The sequence below is a fragment of the Equus caballus genome, chromosome 15, assembly GCF_041296265.1.
Source record: "Equus caballus isolate H_3958 breed thoroughbred chromosome 15, TB-T2T, whole genome shotgun sequence".
Lineage (NCBI taxonomy): Eukaryota > Metazoa > Chordata > Mammalia > Perissodactyla > Equidae > Equus > Equus caballus.
The window spans coordinates 70,509,832-70,536,145 of record NC_091698.1 but is presented as its reverse complement, the minus strand read 5'-3'; the positions used below and the strand labels follow the sequence as shown (position 1 = coordinate 70,536,145).

General features: G+C 36.3%; 1 protein-coding gene across 3 annotated transcripts in view; it reads left to right on the top strand.

Moving 5' to 3' along the window:
• The window catches only part of DYNC2LI1 (dynein cytoplasmic 2 light intermediate chain 1), a 31,519-nt gene extending 5,959 nt beyond the window's left edge, over window positions 1-25,560 (top strand). The window contains exons 4-14 of one of the 3 annotated variants that reach the window (XM_001499482.5): window positions 737-806; window positions 2,933-3,021; window positions 7,324-7,510; window positions 8,470-8,538; window positions 9,160-9,237; window positions 13,578-13,654; window positions 14,258-14,328; window positions 17,357-17,454; window positions 17,895-17,987; window positions 23,262-23,370; window positions 24,435-25,560. In XM_001499482.5, coding sequence (XP_001499532.1) covers window positions 737-806; window positions 2,933-3,021; window positions 7,324-7,510; window positions 8,470-8,538; window positions 9,160-9,237; window positions 13,578-13,654; window positions 14,258-14,328; window positions 17,357-17,454; window positions 17,895-17,987; window positions 23,262-23,324 — 895 coding nt within the window. In that variant the 3' untranslated portion in view covers window positions 23,325-23,370; window positions 24,435-25,560. Of the gene's footprint in view, window positions 1-736; window positions 807-2,932; window positions 3,022-7,323; window positions 7,511-8,469; window positions 8,539-9,159; window positions 9,238-13,577; window positions 13,655-14,257; window positions 14,329-17,356; window positions 17,455-17,894; window positions 17,988-23,261; window positions 23,548-24,434 lie in introns of those variants that run through there. The other 2 variants (XM_070235530.1, XM_014731181.3) reach the window with 2 other exon arrangements.
• The last annotated feature ends 754 nt before the right edge of the window (window positions 25,561-26,314 follow it).

The window sequence follows — 26,314 nt, the reverse complement described above, 5'->3', positions numbered from 1 at the left end:
GAAAATAGGGAGTTGTTTAATGGGTATGGAGTTTTGGTTTTGCAAGATGAAAAAGTTCTGCAGTTTAGTTGCTCACCAATGTGAACATACTTAACACGACTGAGCCGTACACTTAAAAATGGTTATGACAGTAAATTTATGTGGTTTTTACTAGAATAAAAAAAACTTCTTAAATAGGTAGATGATAGATATATACCCTAAAACTACTTACCAAGCAATATAAGCTGTGGTGTAAATAATTCATCAAATCATTTGTTCATTTTTAGGACTTGAAGTGATTTGTTTGCAGCTCCCACTAGCTAAATGGTACCCAGGTTTCAGCCATGATTTAAGATAGAGAACTGTATTAAAGTCTTCCAGTAATGTCTCCATTCAGTTGATAGTCATCCGATTCCCAGCTCCCCACATTAAGGTCCTTCATAAACCTGATGTCAGTGCTTCCCACTTGGCCTGTATGCGGAGAGCTTGTGTCCTAACATGGCCATCAATACTGCCATCCCCATGCCTTCTCCCCTAGCCCAACAGTACCTCTAGGGGTGACCACAGCACCCACTAAGATGGTTTTTTGAAGGCTTATTTACTTTTTATATAAAATTTTTATCATTTTTACCTCAATGCTACTATATAAGGTAACTTCTCTACTAATAAAGTTTTTAAGAGGAAGCAAAACTGAATCGGGTAAGATGATAGCATACGAAAATCCATGATGGTAACACTGTCTGTCTTTATTGTACAGGGATGAACCACCAAAACCAACCTTAGCTTTGGAATATACCTATGGAAGAAAAGCAAAAGGGCATAACATAGTGAGTGTCTTTTTATGTGGAATTGCTGTGCCCGAAGATGGAGAAGTAATGATGCTGACTTTGTTTTCCATTTTCCATCTTACCTACAATCAGTAAACATATCCAGTTGTACACTTCATAGCTATTCGCTTATAAACTTCACATGCAACTCAGCAGATGTGCACCCAACCAAAACTGTAAAAATATTTTAGCCTTCTCATTTATTATGTCTTAAAATGCTGGAATAAGATTTCTTTGTAACTTTATTGTGCAGTTTTTTGGCATGTTTATATTAATTATGTTAATGTGATGTACCCTCTTCTTTCAAATGAGAATGATACTGTGAGTTCCTTCTGTCTCCAAAAAAATCTGCTATGAGTTTGACCTGTGGAACATTTATGAAAACATACTGCTCAAAATCCAAATCATTAGTGTTTTTACATATACATCTTGAAGTTGGCAATACTATTTGAGAGTGAAGGCCCTAACAGGTCAAAATCCTATTTTCACTGGATTTAGTATCTTTTCAAAAGAAAGTTAGAAATTACTCAGGATAGAGAGAGTTTATGGTGTATGTTAGGGGGGTAAAAAATCCTAAATAGAATTCTCTTCTGGAGTTCTAAAATGAAAAGAGGTCATTTCTTAAATAAAGTTAGGTATATGGAAGAACAATCTAGAATAAAAGATCCCATTTCTCCTGTAACACAGACAAATTTTTATAGATTGATCTAGTCCTAATGTTCAATCATTAGATAATGTGTAAAGAGTTAAAACTGCCTGTTGCTGCTTCCTGGATTCACTAATAAAAGTTGGTTATTAAAACTGTGAGATTAAAAAGAGAAGAGAACGTAATATATTGAGATGTGGGAGAACTTCATTTTTTTGACTCACATGAATTTTGATGTGAGTGACAAACCTAGAAATGGAATTATCCTTTTCATTGGAAACTTTGAGACAACGTGCGTAAACTTAACTTTTGAGAGAGCTCCAAAAAACTTCCCTTCATCAAATTGTGAATCAAGGGACATTTTCCAATGAAAAATTATTTCCCCCACAAACATTAATGATTCAGATATCAATAGCAAAACAATTTTAGTGATTATGAGATGATAACTTGTCAAAAATACAATATATATATATTTGTAAAACTTGCTTTAATGACCATCTGTCTCTTCCAAGTTCATGGTAACAGATATATGAAAACTCATGTGATTCTTTTTCACCTGTTTTTTCCTCTAAACTTTGTGCTATCAAGTTGGACTTTTCGATATTCATTCTGGAAGATTCATGTCTTTCTCAGATTGCATGTTCCCTGTGAGTTCTACATGGATGCCCTTTGTCAGCTCCTCACACGATCTCGGTGTTAGGAAGGCTTCTCAGCATCAGGGAGGAAGCAGAGCTGCCATTTGCTGGCAGTCTAAGAAAGTGGTGAGGGAACAGATGGCCTTGATTCCAAGCTGCTTGGCTCCCTCGCTCTTTCGTGCCCCTCATATTTAAGAGTCCTGTAAAAGGGAAGCAGTTGCTTAGTCTCTTCTTGTTGCCCACCTGCCACTTGTATTGACAGTGCTCACCTGTCAGATTCCCCAGGGGCGTCAGGCACGGGCAGTCTGTTTATTCTTTCGCTCACGTAATCCTGATCTGCAGCTGGGACTGCCATCTCTTCATCCCATTTTCTCATGCCTTACCTGTATGTCTCATTTATTTTGTGAGCTTCTGCCTCCCTAAATCAGGACGTTTTCCTATTCAGCTGTTTTATTTCTATCTAGAATGATAGCTGTTTTAAAAAAGATGACACCAAATGTGTCTAACTGGTTAATTTTATTTCAAACTTGAGTCTCTGCGCTATGTGATATTTACAGAATTGAGGCACTGTTTGTATCTTCTATTAAGGTGTTACTAGAATTAGGGCATTTATGTACACATATATATTCCTAATGTTTCATCTTTGTTCTTTGGAGTAGATGTTTTGGTGCATTTTGAGGGATGAGATAGAGAAAGGGGAAAGTTTTGACTGCCAAGAAAGGCTTAATTGAGGACTATAATATTTTGTATCCATAATTATTACTTGTTGGTGCTAATGAAGTAGAAGAAGTATTTAAAATTCAAAATATCAAAAAATTTTAATGTGAAATAAACCTGTTTTTCAGCCAAAAGATATTGCTCACTTTTGGGAACTAGGTGGCGGAACCTCTTTATTGGACTTAATCAGCATACCAATCACAAGTGACACCTTACGGTAAGTGAGCCAGCTCTGGGAACAGTTTAGTAAATACCCAGTAGTGTCCACAGGGTGAATATGAGAAGGCTTATGTGAATCAGAATTTGAAGGGACAGTTTTCTGTTGCTGAAGGCTTACACTCACTTTCTATGTGTTTAAACTGTAATGCTTTCAAAGAGGTTTTGAAAGAACCCATGTTCTGGCCTGTGCTGAAGTGAGATAGCTGGCATTCCAACTAATAGCGTATTTTGCAAGCCTGCAAACAAACAAAAATATGTCAAATAACACTTGGGCATTGAATTCACTTGGCAAAAACAAATTTGAAAAGCTTAAATCTTTCCAATATCCATCCAAGTGTGAGCTAATTCAGCCCTGAGTTTTTGCTTCAGCTGGATATTATGTCTACCATTGAATTTAATGCTAATTAATACTGTTGAAGCTTCATCCGTGGGAAGACTATGAGTTAGAGGAAGGAGAAATTCTCTTTATTTGCTGACCTTAAAGAAGTAGAAACTTGAGGAAAACCTCAAACTCTTTGGTGGTGTTTTCCTGACAATGACTCCCACATGTTGGCCAAATCAGATTTGGAAAATTGTGACATTTCTCACAATTTTCCTGGGAACCCGTCTTAGCCAAGGAAAACAAAAAATTTTAAATCTGAAATGTCTTACTCTTGTCAGAGTTTAACACGAACCATTGCTGTGCCTGGATCAAATAACAAAGGGCTTGACAATTACTTGTTATATTTTGGCCATTAGGAGCTTTAGAGTATGGAATTGTTAACAGGACAATTGTTTTTCCATAAGTAGCTGGATACAGATGATGTTGGCTTTATTTGTCCAGTGATATTTTTTTCTTTTAAAGAAATGTAATTTACTGTCTTTTACTTATTACAAAAGTAATGTATGCTCATTTGGAAAACTTGGAAAAATACTGAAAGGGACAAAGAAAGTAAGAGCACCCGTAATCACATAAAAAATAACCACTGTTAACTTGCAGAGGTATTTCTTTCAGTGTTTTCAGTGTTTGTAAATGTACATTTAGATCTTGCTTTTTTCGCTTATAAGCACCCTTTCCCCCTGACATTATTTTTTATAAACATGGAATTTTACAGCTATGTAGTTTTTCATTTGTTCTCCTTTAATGGACAAATAGTCAAAGCTGCCTGGGAATTAGGGTGGGTCATGGTGGTCTGGTTGAGAAGAGATGGTGAGAGTGGGGAAGAGCTGAAGGAACCAGAGCTGCCAGGTAGTGTGGCCCGAGGCTGAAAGGAGTGAAAAACGCTGGGTTACCTGGGTGTGCGCCGGCTCCACTTCCGGCCCTGATTGTCACATCACGTTGTTATATCCCCTCACTAGTCCACTTCTCCAGGCCCAAGAGGGTTTGGGCCTGATGGCCTTGTGGAAGTTTTGGTTTCTGCAGGAAGCCAAATCTTTCCACAGCTTCTTTAACACCCCTCTTTGTGAGTTCTTGGTCTTCTTTCCCTGGAACCCCAAACAGCTGGAGCCTGCTTTAGGAGAGAGGAGAGGCCGGGGTTATGATGAACAGAGGGAAGGGGAGCCATAGGCCGGGCTCCAAAGTAGGTTGCTGAGTCGTTAAGGAATTCATGGAAAACATTTCACTCCTAATATAGAGTGTTTTGCGACTGGAATTAATTTCACACATAATTTCCTTGTGTTGGACAAAGCCCAGCAACTTGAGAAAATAATATTGCCAGATGCTTTAGATACTGTTTATCTTTAAAGTGACTGTTCATAGAATAATTATAGATGGACTGAACATTTCCACAGACTTTAGATAATTTGTAATAGATCATTTCCTGTGGTTCAGTTCTCTGTTTTAAGAGGTTGTTGGCTTTTAAAAAAATTTTTTTAGCTGTCATTTGCTATGAAGGTAAAAGTAACACAAGTATTTCCAATGCAATGGAAACACCAATGTTAATCTTGGAAAAAAGTTGAATAATCCATTTCTCTTTTGCTTAAAACAAAGTTATTTTTCATTTGGAAAAAATGATAAATTTATTTTATATACATTTTACCACAACTGAAAAAAAGTTAAACCATAGTCATCTTTTTTTTAAACATTAACCATCCTAAACTCCTGAAAATAGAATTAGTTTCCTTACTATTAAAAGTATATATATTATATTATTATTACAGTTAAGCAAAACTGTTTCTGAGCTTATTAAAATGACGTAGATATGATTGACTAGACAATTTAATGGCACAATAATTATATAGAAAATCTTGATAATGTCTAAAAGACTACTTTCTGAATTTAGACTTATAGTATAGAATTTAGGTACTGTTTTGCTTGAATTATACAAAAATAGCTGGGTTTGGTCAAATTCGGCAAAATAACTGACTGTATTATAAAATAACTAACATATGTTATAATTCCTTGCTATTTAGTAGCAGAATGTTTTCCCCTGTTGATCAAGGATATCTTGGCTCGTGATTATGGCTCCATATACTTATGACCATTTTCTGAAATACTCCTAGATTTGTTTGTTTGTTTTTTATTATGATAAAATCATAACATAAAATTTACTATTTTAGCCATTTTTAAGTGTACATTTTAGTGGCATTAAGTATATTCACATTGTTGTGCAACCATCACCACCATCCATCTCCAGAACTTTTTCATCTTCCCAAACTGAAACTCTGTACCCATTAAACACTAACTCCTATTTCCCCCTCCCCCAACCCCTTGCAACCACCATTCTACTTTCTGTCTCTATGAATTTGGCTACTCTAGCTACCTCATACAAATGAAATCATACAATACTTTTCCTTTTGAGTCTGGCTTATTTCACTTAGCATAATGTCTTCAAGTTTCACCCATGTTGTAGCATATGTCACAATTTCCTCCCTTTATAAGGCTGAATGACATTTCATTTTATGTATATGCCACATTTTGTTTATCCATTCATTTTTTTTTTTTTTTTTTTTGAGGAAGATTAGCCCTCAGCTAACTACTGCCAGTCCTCCTCTTTTTGCTGAGGAAGCCTGGCCCTGAGCTAACATCCGTGCCCATCTTTGTCTACTTTATATGTGGGACGCCTACCACAGCATGGCGTGCCAAGTGGTGCCATGTCCGCACCTGGGATCCGAACCAGCAAACCCTGGGCCACTGAGAAGCGGAACGTGCGAACTTAACCGCTGCGCCACCAGGCCGGCCCCTATCCATTCTTCCATTGATGGACATTTGGGTCATTTCCCCCTTCTGGCTATAGTGAATAGTGCTGCTGTGAGGATTGCTGTACAAATATCTGTTTGATTCCTTGATTTCAATGAAGTAGAATTGCTGGATCATATAGTAATTCTATGTTTAAGTTTTTGAGGAACCATCATACTGTTTTCCACAGCGGCTGCTGCACCATCTTACATTCCCACCAGCAATGCACAAGGGTTCCCATTTCTCTATATCCTTACCAACACTTGTTATTTTCTGGTGTTTTGTTTTGTTTTTATTTTTGTTTTATCATAGCTATCCTAATGGGTATGAAGTGGTATCTCACTGTGGTTTTGATTTGCATTTCCATAATGATTAATGATGTTGGACATCTTTTTGTAGGTTTATTGGCCATCTGTATATCTTCTTTAGAGAAATGTCTATTTGAGTCCTTTGCCCATTTTAAACTTGAGTTGTTTGTTGTTGCTGAGTTTAGATTTATATTTGATTTCCATAAACACGAGTACACATGCATGTGGTGATGGCAGTGGTGTGTGGTGGTCAGGAGTGTGCTTTCAGAGAGGCAGCATAGTAGAGCTGAAAGACATGTGGTTTTGGATCTAAATACCAGCTCTACAATTTACTAGTTATGTAAATCTGTGCCTCAGACTTCTAATCCATGAAATGGATATCATAACCTCTTCTAGGAAGGGTTGTTGTGAAGATTAAATAAGCTAGGTAGTCCCCTGGCAAGGTCCATCGGTAAATCTATTTCTTTCTGCTTCACCTGATTGTTGCGTTGTTGCTGCTGCTATTATTAGTATTTTTGTTTCCCTTCTTTGGAGCACACAGTAAAATTGGATCTAAATGTGGCATCGTTGGACCCAATTTCTTGTATATTATTTGAATTGGATTATTGTTAGTTCAAACAAAAACTTCAATGCCACTGCTGGTTGTAACACTTAAATATCACTAGAGAGAAGCACTAGAATAAATAAGGCTGTAACTTTTTTTTAATCTTAGAAAATTGCTGGGGTTTTTTCCTTAAGCTGTAGTGTTATTCTTGATAATAAATTTCAGTATAGTAGCGTTTCAAAATGGTAATTATTTTGAGGGTTTTTTTGAGAAATGTTTTTATTTCTTTAGGACATTTTCTATTGTTCTTGTTTTGGATCTTTCAAAACCTAATGACCTTTGGCCCACCATGGAAAATCTGTTGCAAGCCACAAAAAGCCATGTAAATAAAGTGATAATGAAACTGGGAAAGAAAAATTCTAAAGCATCTTCTGAAATGAGACAGAAGATATGGAGTAATATGCAGAAGGACCATCCAGTAAGTTGCTATTGGAATTATTCCTGGAATCCTTAGCCCCATACGTAGTTAAAGATAACATCACAGACAATTTAGATTTTTATGCATGACTTGAAATTCATTTGATGTAGGTGAACCTGTTCACTGGAAAATTATAGCAATTTAATAAAACCTCAGTAAGAACAAAACAAGGAAAGAGATTTCTTATGTCTTCTTGTTAGACATTTACTGTGATTGTTATGGCATATTATACCAATCAAAAGAAATAGAGTTTTAAAGTAGTAGTTTGATACTGATTTTATGATCTCTGTAAAATGAAGATAAAAAACCAGACTGTACAAAAGTCATCTGGCAAAGACTAGATGAAGCTACAAATTTAAACAAGCAGTAGAGTTTTAATAGCCTTAACCGTCACTCTATATTTTACATTCATTTATTCTCTGTCACATACTCAATATCTTTTGATCACCTGACACCTAATTAAATTACTACAAAGTTACAATGTTGGTAACACAAGTTCTTGAAATACAATCATGAATATCATCTTCTAGAAATCTAAGAGCAGTATCTTATATTGCCCAGAGTTTATATGGATGTTTTACACAGGTAATATCAGAACAAAACTGATAGTTTATGGTTCCCATCTACGCAGTATGAATGCTATTACAACAAACAGCTCAGACAAAGTAGTAAAAAAAACAAACAGAAAGATGACATATTATATGAGAAAATGAAAGGGCAGAACATGAAAAACAATAAAATCATAGTAATTTATGGAATTGCCATTTATAGTTTCATACTTGACAAATACAGTTTAGTAAGTGAAAGTTAAATATTGGAACAACCTCCATGTCAAGCAAACAAAGTCAACATCTATGAAGAGACTAAAATGGTATATTTTTGGAAGTAAATAGAAATTGCTGAATACATAGTAATATACAATTAACTATAATAAATCAATGAAATATGTTTGTTAACAGGATCGTGAAATAATTGACCCGTTTCCAATACCTCTGGTCATAATTGGAAGCAAATATGATATTTTTCAGGTAAGCTCTTGCACTTCTAGTTATGTTTGTTGTACATGCTTGCCTAGGCTTTATGAGAGGGGAACAAAGGTAATAATGAAATGAGAAAAATTACTCTGGGAGGGAGAGGCCAAGGACTCACACATCTTAAAGATTTTAGAAAAGAGGATATAGTTGGGAAAGAGAAATTAGGTAAAGAACAATAAATACAGTGAAACAGGGATATGGCAGTGGAATGCGGATAAGATAGAAGATTGGAAACTGAATCATTAACCCATCACTGAGGGATAGGACTGACTTCCCAGCTTTTAAATTGAAGAAAGTAGAAACTTGGTTTCTTCTTACCTTTGCTTGTCAGAGAATCCTCAGGGTATTCCATACTATAAAGTGTGTACTTATATCTAAATTCTATTGAGCTAAGTGTTTAAACAGAGGAAGATCTGACAGCCATACTTCTAGAAGGCTGCACCTATAGTTTAACTCTCTATAGAAACAAATATCAAGGTATTGGAATCCTACTCCTCATGGTATGTTCCCCAAGAAAAGAAATAATCTATTTCTACATTTAATAATTTAAACCTTCCTACTATAGATATTTAGTTCTTTCAACTGTTTTTTCTTTTTAATAACGTATTTCTTCAGGATTTTGACTCTGAGAAGAGAAAGGTGATTTGCAAGACACTTCGATTTGTTGCACATTATTATGGAGCATCATTAATGGTTTGTACATTTCTTATCCTTTGAGCTTGAATGGACAGTACCAAATATGGAAAGATTAGCAACTTGATACACAGTTATGAATAATAATACTTTTATTAATGTATGTCATCCCCTCTTTCCTTTCCCATTGCCCAAAACTCCTCTTGTTACAGAGTGTTTGATAATGTATTTATGGAATGCACTCTGCTAGATGGCCTACCATTTCTTTGCAGCAAAAGCTCTAACTTGCTTATATCCATAAACCCCAGTCAATCTTAAAGAGATAAATTGGTTATTTATTTTTAGTTTCCCCTTAAGAATTAGAATCTGTATTATCTTAAAAGAAAAGAGAAAAAAAAATTTAACAGTGTGGCTTTTTTTAAACTTAAAAAAAATGTTGTTTGTTGTAGAGGTTGAAAACGTGAACTCAGGAATGGTTCAAATATCAGGGCAACCATTTACTAGATATGTGATCTCAGGCAAGTCACTTAATCTCACTTAAGCCTCAGTCTCCTCCAGGATAAAATGGACAAAAATAGTACCTTCTTCATAGGATTGTTGTGAGGATTAAAAGAGGGAGTTCAGGGCCAGCCCCATGGCCTAGTGGTTAAGTTCGGCACACTCTGCTTTGGCAGCCCAGGTTCAGTTCCCAGTCACGGACCTACACCACTCATCAGCAGCCATGCTGTGGCAGCATCCCACATACAAAATAGAGGAAGATTGGCATAGATGTTAGCTTAGGATGAATCTTCCTCAGGAAAAAAAAAAGAAGAGGGAGTCCATGTGAAATGCTTAGCAGAAGGCCTGAAACAAAATATTTCTCACTAAATCTTGGTTACTATAACTACTGTTATCATTATCTTCCACAACAGGACCAAATTTTGCTGGATGTCCTTTAATGCAAAAAATATAAAAGCATTTTTATTAAAAAAAATACTTTCTGAGGCCGGCCTTGTGGGATAGTGGTTGGGTTTGCACACTCCGCTTTGGCAGCCCAGGGTTCACAGATTCAGATCCCAGGCATGGACCTGCACACCACTCATCAAGCCATGCTGTGGCAACATCCCACCTACAAAGTAGAGGAAGATTGGCACAGATGTTAGCTCAGCAACAATCTTCCTCAAACAAAAAAGAGGAAGATTGACAACAGATGTTCACTCAGGGCCAATCTTCTGCACCAAAAAAAAAGAGAAGAAAAAAAACTTTCTTCTTCCCATTTGAATGATCTATTTTTTCCCCTAAATCAAAGTGCTCGGAGGAATCCAGAGATGAGATGGGTCTAGGCCCCTGCCTTCATGGCTAGTACATTATGACTTAAAAGTAATAAATAAGATCTATAGTTTAAATGTTTATACTTTTCAGAATACTCCAAATAAATTTCATTATGTATTTTCTTAAAAAATCGTCATCTTTTATGTTTGTACTGTATCTGCTTACATATTAGGTTAACAGAGTACTTTGGAAATATTCTTTGCTATTTTGAAAAGATATGAGGAATTTAAAGTGAATGACTGATCTAGGGTACAGAAGCAAAGACCATGGATCTTCTAGTTTCTTATTTTTGCCGCTATATAAGGCCCCACATTTAGTTCTGGTTAGTTAGCTGAGAGAAATCCCCATCTTTCTTTAGGAGCAGATCACATTTGATGATCAGTCATGGACCAGTCTGGTTTTATGGGTACAAATTTATATACAGTCAGGTCAACCCAGACCACAGCAGGGCTGGGATTAACGATGGCCCAGAAGACTCTAGGAGATTAGGGACGAGGGCAAGGATTTGAGAAGGCCTTCATCTCGGTTTTCAGTAACCCAAGGGATCAGAGGTTGGGGTAGAGGAGCACTTCTGGACCACCAAGGGAACCATATAAAGCGTTTCTAGCTTCCCAAACCAAGAAGAGCGTAGCCAAAGTTATCAAACCCCATCTTTCAGTTTCACTTCCACTCTTACTCTACACCCCATTCAAGGGAGAGAGTTGGGTACTGCCTTACAAGATTCAATGATGCTCAGCAGTTTTTTTTAACACTATAGTTTCCTTTATTATTCTGTCAAGAATACTTATTGAATATTATGAGCAATCTAATAAAGTTTATAAAAACAAAAACAGGAAAATGTTGATAAGTGGGACCAGATTCAGTGGAGAGCCCTTAGGATGGTAGAGGTCTTAAAATCGTAACATATGAGGAGCAGTATAAAATTATATTCTGTTATCTGGAATATGATAATACTCTTTAAATATTTGAAGGACTGTTCCATGGAAGAGGGATTAAATGTATTCTTTGCTCTCTTAGAGTCAAGAACAAGGAATCAACAGAGAGAGTTTAGCTCAAAGTAAGAAAGAACTTTCTAATATTACCATTACAGTCATGTGCTGCATAACGATGTTTCAGGCAGACCATATATATGACAGTGGTCCCATAAGATTGGTACCAGATAGCCTAGGTGTGTAGTGGGCTGTACCATCTAGATTTGTGTCAGTACACTCTATGATGTTGGCACAACAACAAAATCGCCTAATGACTCGTTTCTTGTAACATATCCCTGTCGTTAAGAACCCCCTGACTGCATCTGAAAATGGAATAAATTGCTTTGAAAGTTAATGAGTTCCCAGGCGTTGAGTTTATCCAAACAGAAACTCTACAGCTATTTGTGGAGGATGTTTTCCAGGTGATTGATGCAGCAGATTGGGAGGGTTGAGTCAGAAACTTCTCATGTCCTCCCAGCCCTGCAGTTCTATGAAATACATGTGTCATGAGGTTTTTTCCTCTCCATATAGGGAACATAATAATAATGATGATAATAAAGAGAAGTTGTTTTTAAATTTAAAGTTTTCTATATTTTTAAAAATTGTCTCACTAGAAGCGTTAAAAGTGTTTCAATTTTTTTAAAATAAAGATATCAAATCTTACATATTCACATGAGGGTTCTCCTTTGAGTAGTTTCCCTGGGAACCTATTCTTAATCCAGAATGAATCTTATCCTGAAAATTGATCCCTTTGCCTTATAATTACATTTCATTTTGGTTCAAGATTGTTTTTTCCACTTTCATGTATCTTAGTCATTCTGATTTGGCTAAATGAGTTTTGGTATTTCCACAAATCAAATCTAGTCTGAAAAGATGTGTAAGATAACCATATGTCCTGGTTTTCACCCGATGTCTCAGCTTAATTACTGACATGTGGACAGATTTTGGGGACTCCTCTCCCTCGTCTAAGAAGTGAATCTGGCAAGCAAACTGCATAGGCTTTTAAGTCAGCACAGTAGAAATCCATGCTGCACTGGGAAGCAGCAGGCAGGCCATGTTCAGCCTGTGTCAAAGTGACCTTGCAACCCTACCTCATGACTGAAGACGCCAGCTGGACAGATCCACAGAAGGAAAAGATAAAGGGGTACCTCGCTCTCACATTTCCCAGCTGTGTTTCTTAGAGATTGAGGGAATAATTACCGACCCTGGTCCTTGCCTTCCTCCACACATAGGGAACTTCAGCATCTATGAACTTGTCTGATGTATAACCAAGGAATTCTTGTTTATGGTACATTCCATGTATAATGTAGAGAAAAGCCCAGATGTGCTCCATCCCCTTTTCTCTACATATAGAAAATCCAGTTGTAAGGTTTTTTTTCCTTTTCCTCTTCCCTGCATGTAGATTGTTTTGTGAAAGAGAGGTAAGCTGTGTTTAAACTCACACCCCTCGGGGCAGTTCCATCAGAGTGCTCTGTTGAACTGTTTTCCCAGGGTTCAAACTCCTCATGCTGATTATTGAATAAACTCCTCCACTAATAACACCTAAACTCTTTATTTCAGTTGACAAATAGTACCCACACCCCCTTTCATTCTCCAAAGTGTTCTGGTTATGGTCACCCTAATTATATATCACCACCGAAAATATTTAGTAGCTTATTTTGTAGGCTCCAAAGGCAATTCAGAAGTTGAAAAATCATTTTAGTAAGTGTCACTGTTGTTGGACTAGTCTGCAACACCCACGTTAACTGCATTGAAGGCAGTAACATGCCCTTGGATGGAAAAGTTGTTTATAATGTATACCTCCTACTTTTTAACCAACCAGATTGCATTTTGACAATGATTATGATCCATATGTGGGAGTAGCTGAAATGATTAGTGCATAAACCACAAGTCCCTTCAATATCATGCACTCATGAAGTTTAAAGAATAAGTTAAAACAAATTTATCAAGATTTCTTTCTTCATTTGGGTTTTCTGTTGTCTACTCAAACACAAATATTTGTTGGGCAAATAAATAGTAATTCTCTCTGCAGTCTGTACTTGTTCAAAGCCATATTTATTTTACCGTTTCTGTGATTTGAAAGCCAAGTATATAATTTATTCTCCTGATTTTTTTTAGTTTACCAGTAAGTCAGAAGCTCTATTACTAAAAATACGTGGAGTTATCAACCAGTTGGCATTTGGCATTGACAAAAGGTACTGTTAAAATATATATTTTAATATCTTTTTATTGTATTTTTTTGCCAGTATTGTCTCATCTGATTATTGTTCTCACCAGTTGTTTGTTTCTTGACCAGGAAAGTGCCCCAGATGGCTGTTCTTAGAGAGAGAATTTCATATTATCCCTTGCTCATTACATTGTTTAAATATTTCTCAAATTTTACAGTGAAAATATTATATAATACTTAGAGACTAGAATAAAATAATAATTCTATTATACTTGTTTCCCTTTCTTTTACTCCTTTTCTCTCATTTTAGTAGCTTTCCCTCTATTATCACTTGCTTATATTGATTAGAAATGGAATCAATAATGTTAGTATGTATTCTTATTAACCTTGCTACTTTTCTTGATTTTGATTTAAGGTAATTTGGGCCTGTCACTTTTTTTTCCTGAAAAACGTTTATTAATGCTATACTTTAATTTTTGAAATCACATACATTAATATTCACTCATTCATTGGGGGCAATGCTCTCACCACTGGCTAGATATAAAACTTGGCTCTTGTATTTACAGTAGAATGTGGCAGGATATTTGACTGCTAAACTAAATTAGAGTGTTTTTTCTTCTTACCTATGTAGCAAATCAATATGTGTGGATCAGAATAAACCACTGTTTATCACAGCAGGATTGGATTCTTTGAGTCAAATAGGTTGGTGAACTTATTAAGATTGTTCAGTCTTTTTTTAATTGCTCATTGATTTTATCCTACTCCATGTTCACTGCATCTCCAAAAAAACACCGTTTCTGGTTTCATTGTTGTTGCCGTTATTTCTTATGTATTTATTTATGTACACAATATCGATGTAACATGCATCACATTGACATATTTGTGATGGAAGAGATGTTGCCACATAGCAGAGTGATTTCTGACCTCTACTCCACTGAAAAATTTACATGTATTTCCTTTCCCTCAGTGATTTCCAGGTATTTTTAAGTTTTAGCTCCTTCAGTTTAGAAGAAAACCAGGAGCACAGAATGGTCAAGGAATTCAAAGCTATATATTATGGGCAACGATGGAAAATTAGAGACTCAAGTGGTGGACTGTCTACATCCATCCATCCATCCATCCATCCATGTAGTTGTACTACAACTACAATTAGTTGTACTAATTAGATATGCCTTAATTTTTCATGATGAAAATAGCTTGCCTCATCTAATGAGATGTATTTCCTAAACTTATAGATGCCATAGGCTCATGAAGCAAAAGGAATTTTAAGAGTTTATATAGTCAAGCTCCTTATCGTCCCATAGAAGCTATTTTCATTGTGAAGATCTTCAGGCTTAGCAACTCTGTGTACTCTAGGGTTGGCATAGTTTGGTTTTAAACTCTAATGGGCAGTAGTTTTCTTTTTTATTTCCCATTCCCCATTACTCTTACAAGCTAAAGTTGACTTGATTTCACATGTAGGGATCTTTGTAATGAAATTATAGATTGAATTGAAATGAAAGGAAAAGAGGTAGTTAATGAGAGACCATGGAGACTTATTTTTATAATTATCATTAGTACCAACTTAATTTCAGTAGCAGTGAGAATCACTCTGTGTACTGATAGATAATGTGTATGGAAGTCTTTTGCCCATGTGAGTTGTTGGAGGTCAGAAAACGGTTGAGAATTACTGAATTTAAAAATCATGGAGCTTGGACCTTATCAAAATGAAAAACATTGGCTCTTGAAAGCCCATGTGAAAAGGATGAAAAGACATGTTATAGTCTGGGAGAAAATATTTTCAGACCACATATCCAACAAATGACTAGCATCTAGAATATATTAAAGAACTCAACAGTAAAAAAAAAGAATCCAGTTAGAAAATCGACCAAACACGTTTCACTGAAGAGGATATACAAATGGCAAGTAAGCACGTGAAAAGATGTTTAACGTTATTAATCAGGGAAAAGCAAATTGAAACCACAATGAGATATCACCACATACCTATCAGAACAGCTAAAATAAAAAATAGTGACAGCACCAAATGCTGACAAGGAAATGGAGAAACTGGATCACTTATACATTGCTGGTGGGAATGTAAAATGGTACAGCCACTCTTGAAAATAGTTTGATAGTTTCTTACTAAGCATCTAGATACCATAGGACCTAGAAATTGCACTATTGGGCATTTATCCCAGAGAAATGGAAACTTATGTTCACGTAAAAATCTGTACACAAATGTTCATAGCAGCATTATTTGTAATAGCCAAAACTGGAAACAACCCAGATGGTGTTCAACAGGTGAATGAAAAAGCAAACTGACACATTGATACCATAGAATAGTACTCAGCAATAAAAAAGGAACAAACTATGGATACAACAAATTGGATGAGTCTCCAGGGAATTACGCTGATTGAAAAGGCCCGTCAGAAAAGGTTGCATACAATATGATTCTATTTATATAAAACTTTTGGAATGAAAAAATTTTAGAAATGGAGGGAAGATTAGTGGTTATCATAGATTAGGGACAGGACTGTGGGTGAGGAGGTAGGGGGAGAGGTTAGGAAGGAGTGGGTATGGTTATAAAAGGGGAACACAAGGGATCCTTGTGGTAATGGAATGGTTCAGGAACCTACAAACGTGGTAAAGTTGTATAGAACTTACACACATATGCACACACGCACACACACCACAGACAAGGACAAGTAAAAAACTTGGGAAAGCTGAATAAGATCCGTGGATTGTATCAATGACTTTCTGACCAAGGTGATACAGAGGCCCCAAAAGATCAACAGTGAAACAATCTTAGTGAACAGTGTAGGTGCTGGAATAGAAAGAATGAAAAACCTCAGATTATAGACTGAAAATTGCCAAGAAGTGGCAGCAAATTTTTTTAATTTTCAAATTAAATTATACAAGCAATACGTAGACATTCTCCTTATAAAACATTAAAATAGTACATATGAGGATCAAGTTTGGTATGTATCTTTCCAGACCATTTTCTATGAATGTATATGTCATGTAGGAAAAACTATTTGTTTTAACATAATTGTATCATTCTGTATCTGTCATTTTGAAATTTGCCTTTTTTACTCAATATGCCTTAGTGGTTTTTCCATATTAATGCTACATATAGGTTGGTATTTTGACTGCTGGATAGTGTTACAGAGCATGGCTATGCATAGTAATTTTCACTATTCCTCTATTCATGGACATTTTGGTTGTGGCCATTTTTTCACTAATACAAATGATGCTACAATGTAAAATCCTTAATACACATATACAGGTGTTTCTACATTAAGCACCAAAAAGTGGAATTGCTGGTTAAGAGGGTATGACCTTTTTTAGTATTTTAATAGTATTTAGTAATGCCAAATTACCCTCCAAATTAGCTATCCCAATTTGCACTCTAACCGGTAGCACATAAGAGTATTTGTTTCCTTACAAATTCCCAACACATGAGAATACTAAACTTTCATATTTTTGCTGAGTAGCAGTGTAAGTGTGGGGAAAGAGAATTATAGTTTACTCATTACCCTGTCTCCTCTTCCTCTGATTCTGCCCCAGTGGCTTTCTACACTAGGTAGGGGTAAATTTTAATAGTGATATTAAGTATATTATATAATATATATTAAGGAGAGGGGAAATGAGTGATCTAAGGTTTATACTTTTATAAGTGTCATCAGTTTTATTAATAGAGTTTTTAATGTTTTAATCAATACAATCATTTGGACTAAACTTCCAATTTTAGGATCTCCTCCTGTTCCTGATAATGACATTGGAAAGCTTCATGCCCGTTCACCAATGGAGTTGTGGAAAAAAGTATATGAAAGGCTCTTTCCACCAAAGGTATATATTTCTAATTCTTTTAAAGAAAGAATTTTCAGCACTGTTATTCAACAGTTATTGGGAAATGTCCCCATGGGCCTATCATCATAACTTGGTTTTCATCTCTCATTCTCGAAAATCAATTAAATATTCACTAAAAGTCTATTGTAGATGAGGCACTGTGGGGGTTAAAAGACGTGTAAGACACAGTTCTTGTTGCACTTTCAAACAGAGCTCTCCGGGATTAGAGAAGGAGAGACAACGTCTGAAAGGAGAGGAGGGAAGAGGACCTGGTGGAATTTGAGATGGCCCTCAACGGTGATGATAAAAGCTCAGAAGATTGTAGAGAGCCTTCAGCGGGTGACTGAGGAAAGGGAACTTGGTTTGTGAGGCAGATAGATGATAGTCTTTGAAGGTTCTGGGTTATGGGCATGAAATGATTTGAAGAATTGTAATTTCAGAATACCAACACACTGAAAGATATCAAGGACCCTGCAAGAGACCCTCAGTATGCTGAAAGTGAAGTTGATGAAATGAGAATTCAGAAGGATCAGGTATTATCCTAAACATTTATTTTATTTCATCTTGAGTTTTATCACAAAAATACTTCTAGAATTCCATAGATTTTCCCAATTTATTTACTTGATTTTTTTTTCTAAAGATTGGCACCTGAGCTAACATCTGTTGCCATCTTCTTTTTTTTCTTTCTTCTCCCCAAATCCCCCCAGTACATAGTTGTATATTCTAGTTGTGAGCGCCTCTAGTTGTGTTGTGTGGGACACCACCTCAGCGTGGCCTGATGAGCAGTGCCATGTCCGCGTCCAGGATCCCAACCAGAGAAACCCTGGGCTGCTGAAGCAGAACGAGTGAACTTAACCACTCAGCAACGGGGCCAGCCCCCATACTTGATTTTTTTTTTTTACTTTTAAAATTATTTAAATAATATGTCTTTACTATATAAAAAGTAAAATTCTGATATGCATAAAGAAGGAATTAAAAATTACCTATCATTCTACCACCCAGAGATGACCTAATGTTCACATATCCTTTTTGAATTTTCCAGTTTGTGTTAAAAGATTCGCAGTGATTCTTAACTTGCTGCTGGGGAGACACTTTCATAATAGTCTTTTGTTTGTGGGATTATTTAAAAGGTTTTGGGTTTTATTAGGACATTCAAATGTATCTATACTTTTCTTGTACCAGAAAAACTAAGGACCACCCAGCCTGAAAGCACACAAACACAGCTGACAAAACCCAGATCTCTGAGGAAAGTGGTTAAAAGTGGGGACTGCATTCCTTATGTGCCCAGTAGCACTGTTTGTGATACACAAGTCTGATATAAGAATACAAAAGTTGATAAATTCATCATGACCCAATACCTAGATTTTCTCAGATCTCCTTTTAGTTTGATAAAACGGGACATTGTGACCTTATAAATTGAATGTCCTGACAGCCTTTCAGGTGGAATTTGTAGAGCTGTGTAACTTGGGCGGTCACACTGGGGCAAGCATGACCTGAACACAGCCATTTACTGGGAGCGGTGAGCAGGGTCTTTTTCTAGGCACCAGCCTTTTGCCTTTGTGGGCACTAGAATAAGTAGGCAAAATATTTTATTTAAATGTAGTCCAGAAGACTTTTGAAAAATATGTCATGAATATTTGGAGGGTTTTGTAGCTGTAGCAAAGTGAGAAGCATGTTGTAGGAACAGTAAAATGACCTCATGTAACCCTTATTATGTGTGCAGCTTGTCTATAGAGATTAGTTGGAAGTCATCTTTGAATTAATATTTATCTAGGAGTCAATGACTAACTTCTATTTTTAGTAAGAGTATCTGTTTATATTGTATGGTGATCCCTTTTATTACATTTATATACACAGATATTTTTGAAGGGTTAGGGTATTTCTGAGCATCATGAGTTTTCACATTCAAACCCATCTTCCCTAACTGACCTAAAAGCATAGGAATTTCGAGTGGAACTGGAAAGCAACCCCACAATACCTATATCAATCTACGCTCAACTCTTGTGCCACCCTGCTACCTCAGTAATTGCTATATTCTCCTGCCTGAGAGAGTTTTTTAACCCACCTGAAAAGTTATGATATCTTAATTTTGCCTCTAAAACAGTTTCATTTGTGATGTTTTAGTAAATGAATTGCATTGATTTCAGTTTGCCCATGTCATACCTTAACACAATTTTATGCTTTTGCTTTAAAGTTACCTAATGATTACCAGTTGATGCTCAATTATTTAATTGATATCCACATCCAAATTTTGACATTCTAATATGCAAAATTTTAAATATGTCTATTATTTCATGCTCTCCCAAAGTAATTTCAGAGCCTTACATTGTTTCCAGTTGTGTGCTGATATACACAAAAGCTGACTTAGGTATGAGAAAATTCTCTATAGATTAATTTTGAAAGATTCCTATTAATTTCCCTCTAAACATTTAAAATTACATTTTCACTTTTTATATGGGCATGATAGTCAATGCCAGTTCTATTAACACAGTCTATTAAAAAATTCATCTGCATTAGGTGGAAATCTAGCCAGTTGTTTATAGCTCTTTCTTCACATTGTCTATCTTTTTGATCTTTTAATATTATTGCCACGTAACATTTTTCAGTGAAAATAGCATTATAATCTTTAGATTTGATTTGATTTGCCATGTGGAACAATAGTAGTATTCATTTAAAAGAAATGTCTCACTCAGGGTTTTCCATAATTACGCAAAAGTCTGTCCTTCCTTAAAAGCAACCTGTAAATGCTTAAAGAAATCTATACTGTGAGCTATGTGTCTGCATGCCTTTAACCCAGATAGGTACTTCCGATCCTCATACTTCTGGGAGGAAAGATGGCATCGTGTTTCATTAAAATATAATACAGTTGCATATGAGTGAAGGGCTGGCCCTGAGCCTGTCTGAGACCAGATGTCGTCCTCCTCTTGACTCCCTCCTCATCTCCAAGCCCCATTATCAGTGGCTTAGATGGTCATTAGGAATAAAACAAAAAATAAAGTTAGAGGCCTTTAAGCTTTGGCAGTGAAATTAAAGCATGCCACTTTTAATATGGAGAGGCTATTCATGAGTTCCATTCAGTTCCTCCAACACTTAGGTCTTCAAAAAAGGCCCAAGTCATATACCGTCGTGCTCTGCATAACAAAGTTTCAGCCAACAACGGACTGCTTATATGACAGTGGTCCCATAAGATTAGGACATACAGCCTAGGTGTGTAGTAGGCTATACCATCTAGGTTTGTGTAAGTACAGTCTGTGATGTTCGCACAATGACCAAATCACCTGACAATGCATCTCTCAGAACATATCTCCGTCATTAAGCAAAGCATTACTGTAGAATCATTCAGCAAGAAACAGGTGTCTGTCCCTCTGTCCTGGAAGAACTGCGTTTAAGCCCCACTCCTAATAATAACCCTGCTGGAGTCGGGGAGGCACCAAGCCCAGCGTTTCATAATACCTTATTGTGAGTCCTTGGTGGTAAAACGTGTCCTTTGTGAGACCTGTCCAGAATCCTCTTGCTCCCAGTCCCCCCAGATGCATGGAGAGCCTCACAGGGGACTGAAATCGGTCCTCACAGGTTTGACCATCAGCCTTAAGACCATTTCACCTTTCCTGCAGACTGTCTTTCCTAATTAGCTCTCTTTCCTCTAATTACTCTAAGTTTTCTCTTTTGCCTAGTCAGATGGGCACCAGAAAATACTTCCTCAGTATTTACTATTTTTTAAAACCATCTAGTTTTAAAGAGAATGTGAGTATAGAAAGACTTGTTGAACCCTTCTACGTCTTTTCTATATTTTTGTTGTCAAAGAAAGCAAAGAAAAAGGAAAAAGTTTGGGTAAACAATTATTTTAAGATCTTCTTGGCCAAACACACTAACTATTTTGAATGTCTGTTTTCAAAAATCAACTTGTTTATAATCCCTAGGCCTATAATTTAAACACATGCCCACTGATTTACATGTTCAGGGGGAAATCCTCTTACTGTCCTTTATTGAAGATGCTGGTTTAAGCGTTGTCAGACTGTGGCCCGTTTATATTTCAGAACTTCAGAGGTTTCTGAGAGGCAGGGTGGAAACCTTTCTTGGTTTTGCTTTCAGTTTTACAATGGCTCTTTAAAGCAGCCATGAAGAATTGCAGTGTAAGGAAAACCCTCTTACTTGCTTTTCCTTTAGAGTGTCATCATGGTATTTTGCATTTACATGATAGCAGTGTTCAGGATCTAGTGGACATGGTGAGTTCTGTATCGCACCAGTTATTCTTATGCCCCCTCTGGCATGGCCAGTGACCAGCCTCATTCTTCTCTCAGTTTGCCATCTGCAGAAGGGAGATGCTACTAGCAAAGAATCTCGAAGCAATGTCCTTAACTTTATTGTTGGTAAAAATAATTCAACACTTCTAATTAAAGACAAAGTTTGTGATCACTGATTACTGTTTATTCTTTATGAGTTAATCTTTTAAACCATAAGTGGTAGATAACTGGTGAGCCGAATTAACTTCATTAGAAAAAATAAACCAAGCTGTAAAGACTACATTGGAATTAATACTGTAAAAATTCTTCCAAAGTCTTTATACAGTTCTGAAATTTTAACATTTAACTTTTAATAACTTAGAGTATGAAAGAAACAATCTGTCACTTTTCTGAAAATGAGAAAGGAATTTTCTTTTCGTAGCAACTATGAACTTCAATTATGTTAGCCAAAGGGCAGTGATTGCCTTATCTTGCAAAATAACCACTTTTTGCTTATCTGAAATAGTAATATACTTTGTGCAGCTATTTAGACATTGAAAAATATGCAAGGGGCCAGGAGGCAATCCCCTTAGATGACGCCCTTTTTTTTTCCTGAGGAAGATTCACCCTGAGCTAACGTCTGTGCCAGTCTTCCTCGATGTGTGTTGATGCCACGGCATGGCCACTGAAGAGTGGTGTAGGTCCACGCCCGGGAATCAAACCTGGGCCACCGAAGCGGAGCACACTAAACCACTAGGTCACGGGGCCAGCCCCTTAGATGATCCCTTTTGCAATGCAGTCGTCTTATGCAAATTTCCACCCTACTAAAATTTATCTTTATTTTATGAATTGTAAAAGTAACACATACTCATTGTGGAAAAAAACTCAAAAGGTATAGAAGTATAGAAAATAGAAAATGGAAGTGTCCTGCTCTCTCTCCACCTGTTTGCTTTTTTCATGTGGCACATATGACCACTGTTGTTTTTTCTGGCTGCCTATGAAGCCCAGTGTGAATGAGCACTGATGAATTTATCTGTCCTTACCAGCAGATATCTAAGTTGTTTCCGATTGTGTGCCAATATACACAGTGCAATGCATATCCTTCTACTTATATCCTTGTTCTCTTCTCCATTATTCTATAGCGTAAAGTTCTAAAGGTACAATCACTGGGTCAAAGGATATATACATTTTAAATATCAATACTTGGCTAAGTTCAGCAGGTTTTGACAAGAGTTGAACAGCAAACAACTAAAAATGAGATCACTTTTAAATACTTAAAGTATAGCAAATGCTTTATTAGTTGAAAGACAATTCATATATACTGTATAGTAAATAACTTTGTCTGAAACTTTAATAAATTCATCTCTAAGTGCCCCTTAGGCTACACAAAAACCCTGAAGACTCTGCATTTCTAGCAAATAAATCCTAAGTATAATCATGTACAAAATAATTGTCAAGAAATTTTGAGAATGATAATGCTATAAAGGATACAGTGTTAGACCTAAAAAATGCTAAGGCAGTTTTAAGGTGCTTAGTTTCATTTTTAAAGTTTTTTAAAAAAAATAATACATATTTTTGTTCTAGGAACTGGAACAGTACAAAAGAAGTTCTTCAAAGTCTTGGAAACAAATTGAGCTTGATTCTTGAACCTAATTCAACTATAGTGTATTCATTTCTTCTTTCTCAAATACAAGTAAGATTATTTTATTAATTAGCTCTTATGGTAATAAGTGAAGAAAGTTAACATATGTAATTTGTTAAAGGAAAAGTGGAATTTCTTAGTGCAACTCCCTGAATACTTTGTCTTTTAAAAGAGAAAAAAGTGTAATTACATGTAATTTTTTTTTAAATAAAAAGAATCTTCTACTACTGTTGTCTGACACGTTTAAGTAGTGTATACTCAGTTCAGCATTTATAAGTTTCTGCTTATATGTTTTCAGGAACATGAAAACAAGAGCATTTAGTAACAGTTAGAAGGTTAAGTGCTCATATTAAACACATTCCTTCTCTAAGGACTTCTCAGCTGTGTCTGGTAGGAAACTGAATTGGGTTCGCTGACCCAGGTGTCATCGTTTTACTCTAACAGAGAGGCACAAGAAGCACCTGAAATAGTTATTTAAAGTGCACATTCCTGGGGCCGGCCCAGTGGCGCAGCGGTTAAGTTCGCACGTTCCGCTTCTTGGCGGTCTGGGGTTTGCCGGTTCGGATCCCGGTGCAGCCATGGCTCCGCTTGGCACGCCATGCTTTGGTAGGTGTCCCACATAGAAAGTAGAGGAAGATGGGCATAGATGTTAGCTCAGGGCCTGTCTTCCTCAGCAAAAAGAAAAGGATTAGCAGTAGTTAGCTCAGGGCTAATCTTCCTCAAAAAATAAAATAAAATGCACATTCTTCAGTCCCCATGCCCAGAGATCCTGAATCAGTGGGTCTGGGATGAGACTCAGTAATCTGTATTTTTAATCAGCATTCTGGTAATTCTGACATACTTATTTTGAGTATAACTTTTTGAAGAACAGGCAAATTTAAGGAGATATTCTATCAATAAGCAGGCCAAAACTTCATGAACTGGTAATAACCAAGAACATTTCCAAGATGGAATAGCCTTTAAGAAGCCTCCTCAGTCCTATAGATGTGTGTCTCTGCTAACCAAGTTCAATTTGGAGTAAGCATAATGGCTGTTGTTAACCAAGAAAGCCTCTTACTCTGTGTTTTTCCATTTCTACTATAAAATATGTTGACTCTAATATGCCGTGCACCCAGCTTCAAATAAGCACCCTTACTGACCTCGAGAACACCAAGACCGATGCGTGGTGTCTGAGTAGACAGCAGACTACGTGATTATCGCAATGAAGGAAGACTTCCTAAACTAGTTGCAGCGCATGTGGTTCCAGCCCTCTTGACAGGAGAATTTTCAGCATGTTTCCAAGGAGCCTCAATCCTATGAGCAGCCAGGCTCCCTGCCTGAGTGGTGTGGAGAAGGAGCTCACTTTAAATTAATAGTGAACATTATGATCTCAGAAACATCACTGACTTGGTGGGAAGAAACAGCCTGTTCCACAATAGTAAGAGGAATTTTTATTATGTAATTTTATTTTCTTACACATCACTGTCCATTTTTGACTTGAGACACAAACTGTCACATGTAGAAAGTCATTGTATTTTTCTAAGATGGTATCACTAACATTTAATAGCTTGAAGACACGTGCTATGTCAATTTTCCAAATGTTTCTGAGCTAGCATGAAATTCATCTGCATATGAATAGTAGAAAATGTTTCCACTTACGTTGTACACCCATATCTTTAGTAAGTTGAAATCAGTGATTTCAAAAGAGGTTCCTGTGGGACTCTCTTTGAACTACTTTAATAGATTATCATCTCCAGAATTGTCTATAACTGATGTGACATATATAATCTGTAAGGCATTATGTAACTATTATACCATAATCATCAGTGTCAAAGACCTTTTATAAAAATTGACAATACTATTCTGGTAATTTACCAGTGTCTCCAGATTCTTAAATACTGTTCTAAGAAATAGAATTTTACTGTGGTTTCCTTAATGAAATGATCTTTCCTACCATAATGTGAGACATTTCAAATGCTATAATTTGTCATTCTTTACAAGTTAGGTCACAGTAACTGAAGAAGTTCATGTACTCTCTAAGATATTCTCAAAGTTACCATGGTAACAATGAGAGTTTCATTTCAGACTTATACATGAATTACCTGAAGACCAATCAGAAAGATAATCAGTCATTTAGTACAGAACTCATTTTTAATAATCTATATACCTCATTTTAAAGCTAAAAATATGTAATATATGTGTCTGTATTTGTATTTATCAGCATTCGTCCTCTTTACAATTAAAGAACATGAATTCCTACTATGTAACTGTGTTCTTCTTAATGTAAATGTTGTGTCAGTTGAGCATCTTTTCTATATGGACTTTAAACAGCTGCTCTCCAACCTTAAAGATGTCATTTCTCAGTACATAAACTTTAGTAACATTTAATATAATAAGTAAACTAAGTGGGAAGTTAAAAATAGCAAATTACTTTTAATACATTACCAGCGGTTTGTCTGGTGTGCTGTGTTCTGAGTTCAGCCCATTCCTGCAGTTTTTCATTTTAACCCTCAAATCATTGGGTGCTCTGTACCAGTGGTCTTCATCATCCGACACCTGTTCAGCATCTTCCCTATGTAATCAGGTAACTCAGACCCCTCATGTGGAAACGTGCACATAAATTTGGGTTTTTAAATGATAATTAAAGCATTCTTACCCAATTCTTCATGAGGCTTTGCTTCAATCAAACCCACAGCTCTCTTGTCTGTTACTTACAGTCAGTAATCATTCAAATATTTTCTTTTTATCAAATTCTTTATCAAATGTAAGCATTTTTTTTTTTTCTGAGGAAGATTCACCCTGAGCTAACATCTGTTGCCAATCTTCCTCTTTTGTTGTATGTGAGCCGCCACAACAGTGTGGCCACTGATAGACCAGTGGTGTAGGTCCACATCCAAGAACCAAATCTGGGCCGCTGAGTGGAGCACACCAAACTTAACCAGTAGGCCACTGGGGCTCGCCCTGTAAGCTTATTTTTTTAACTGACCTGTTTTTCTGGGTCTAGAACAAAGAAAAC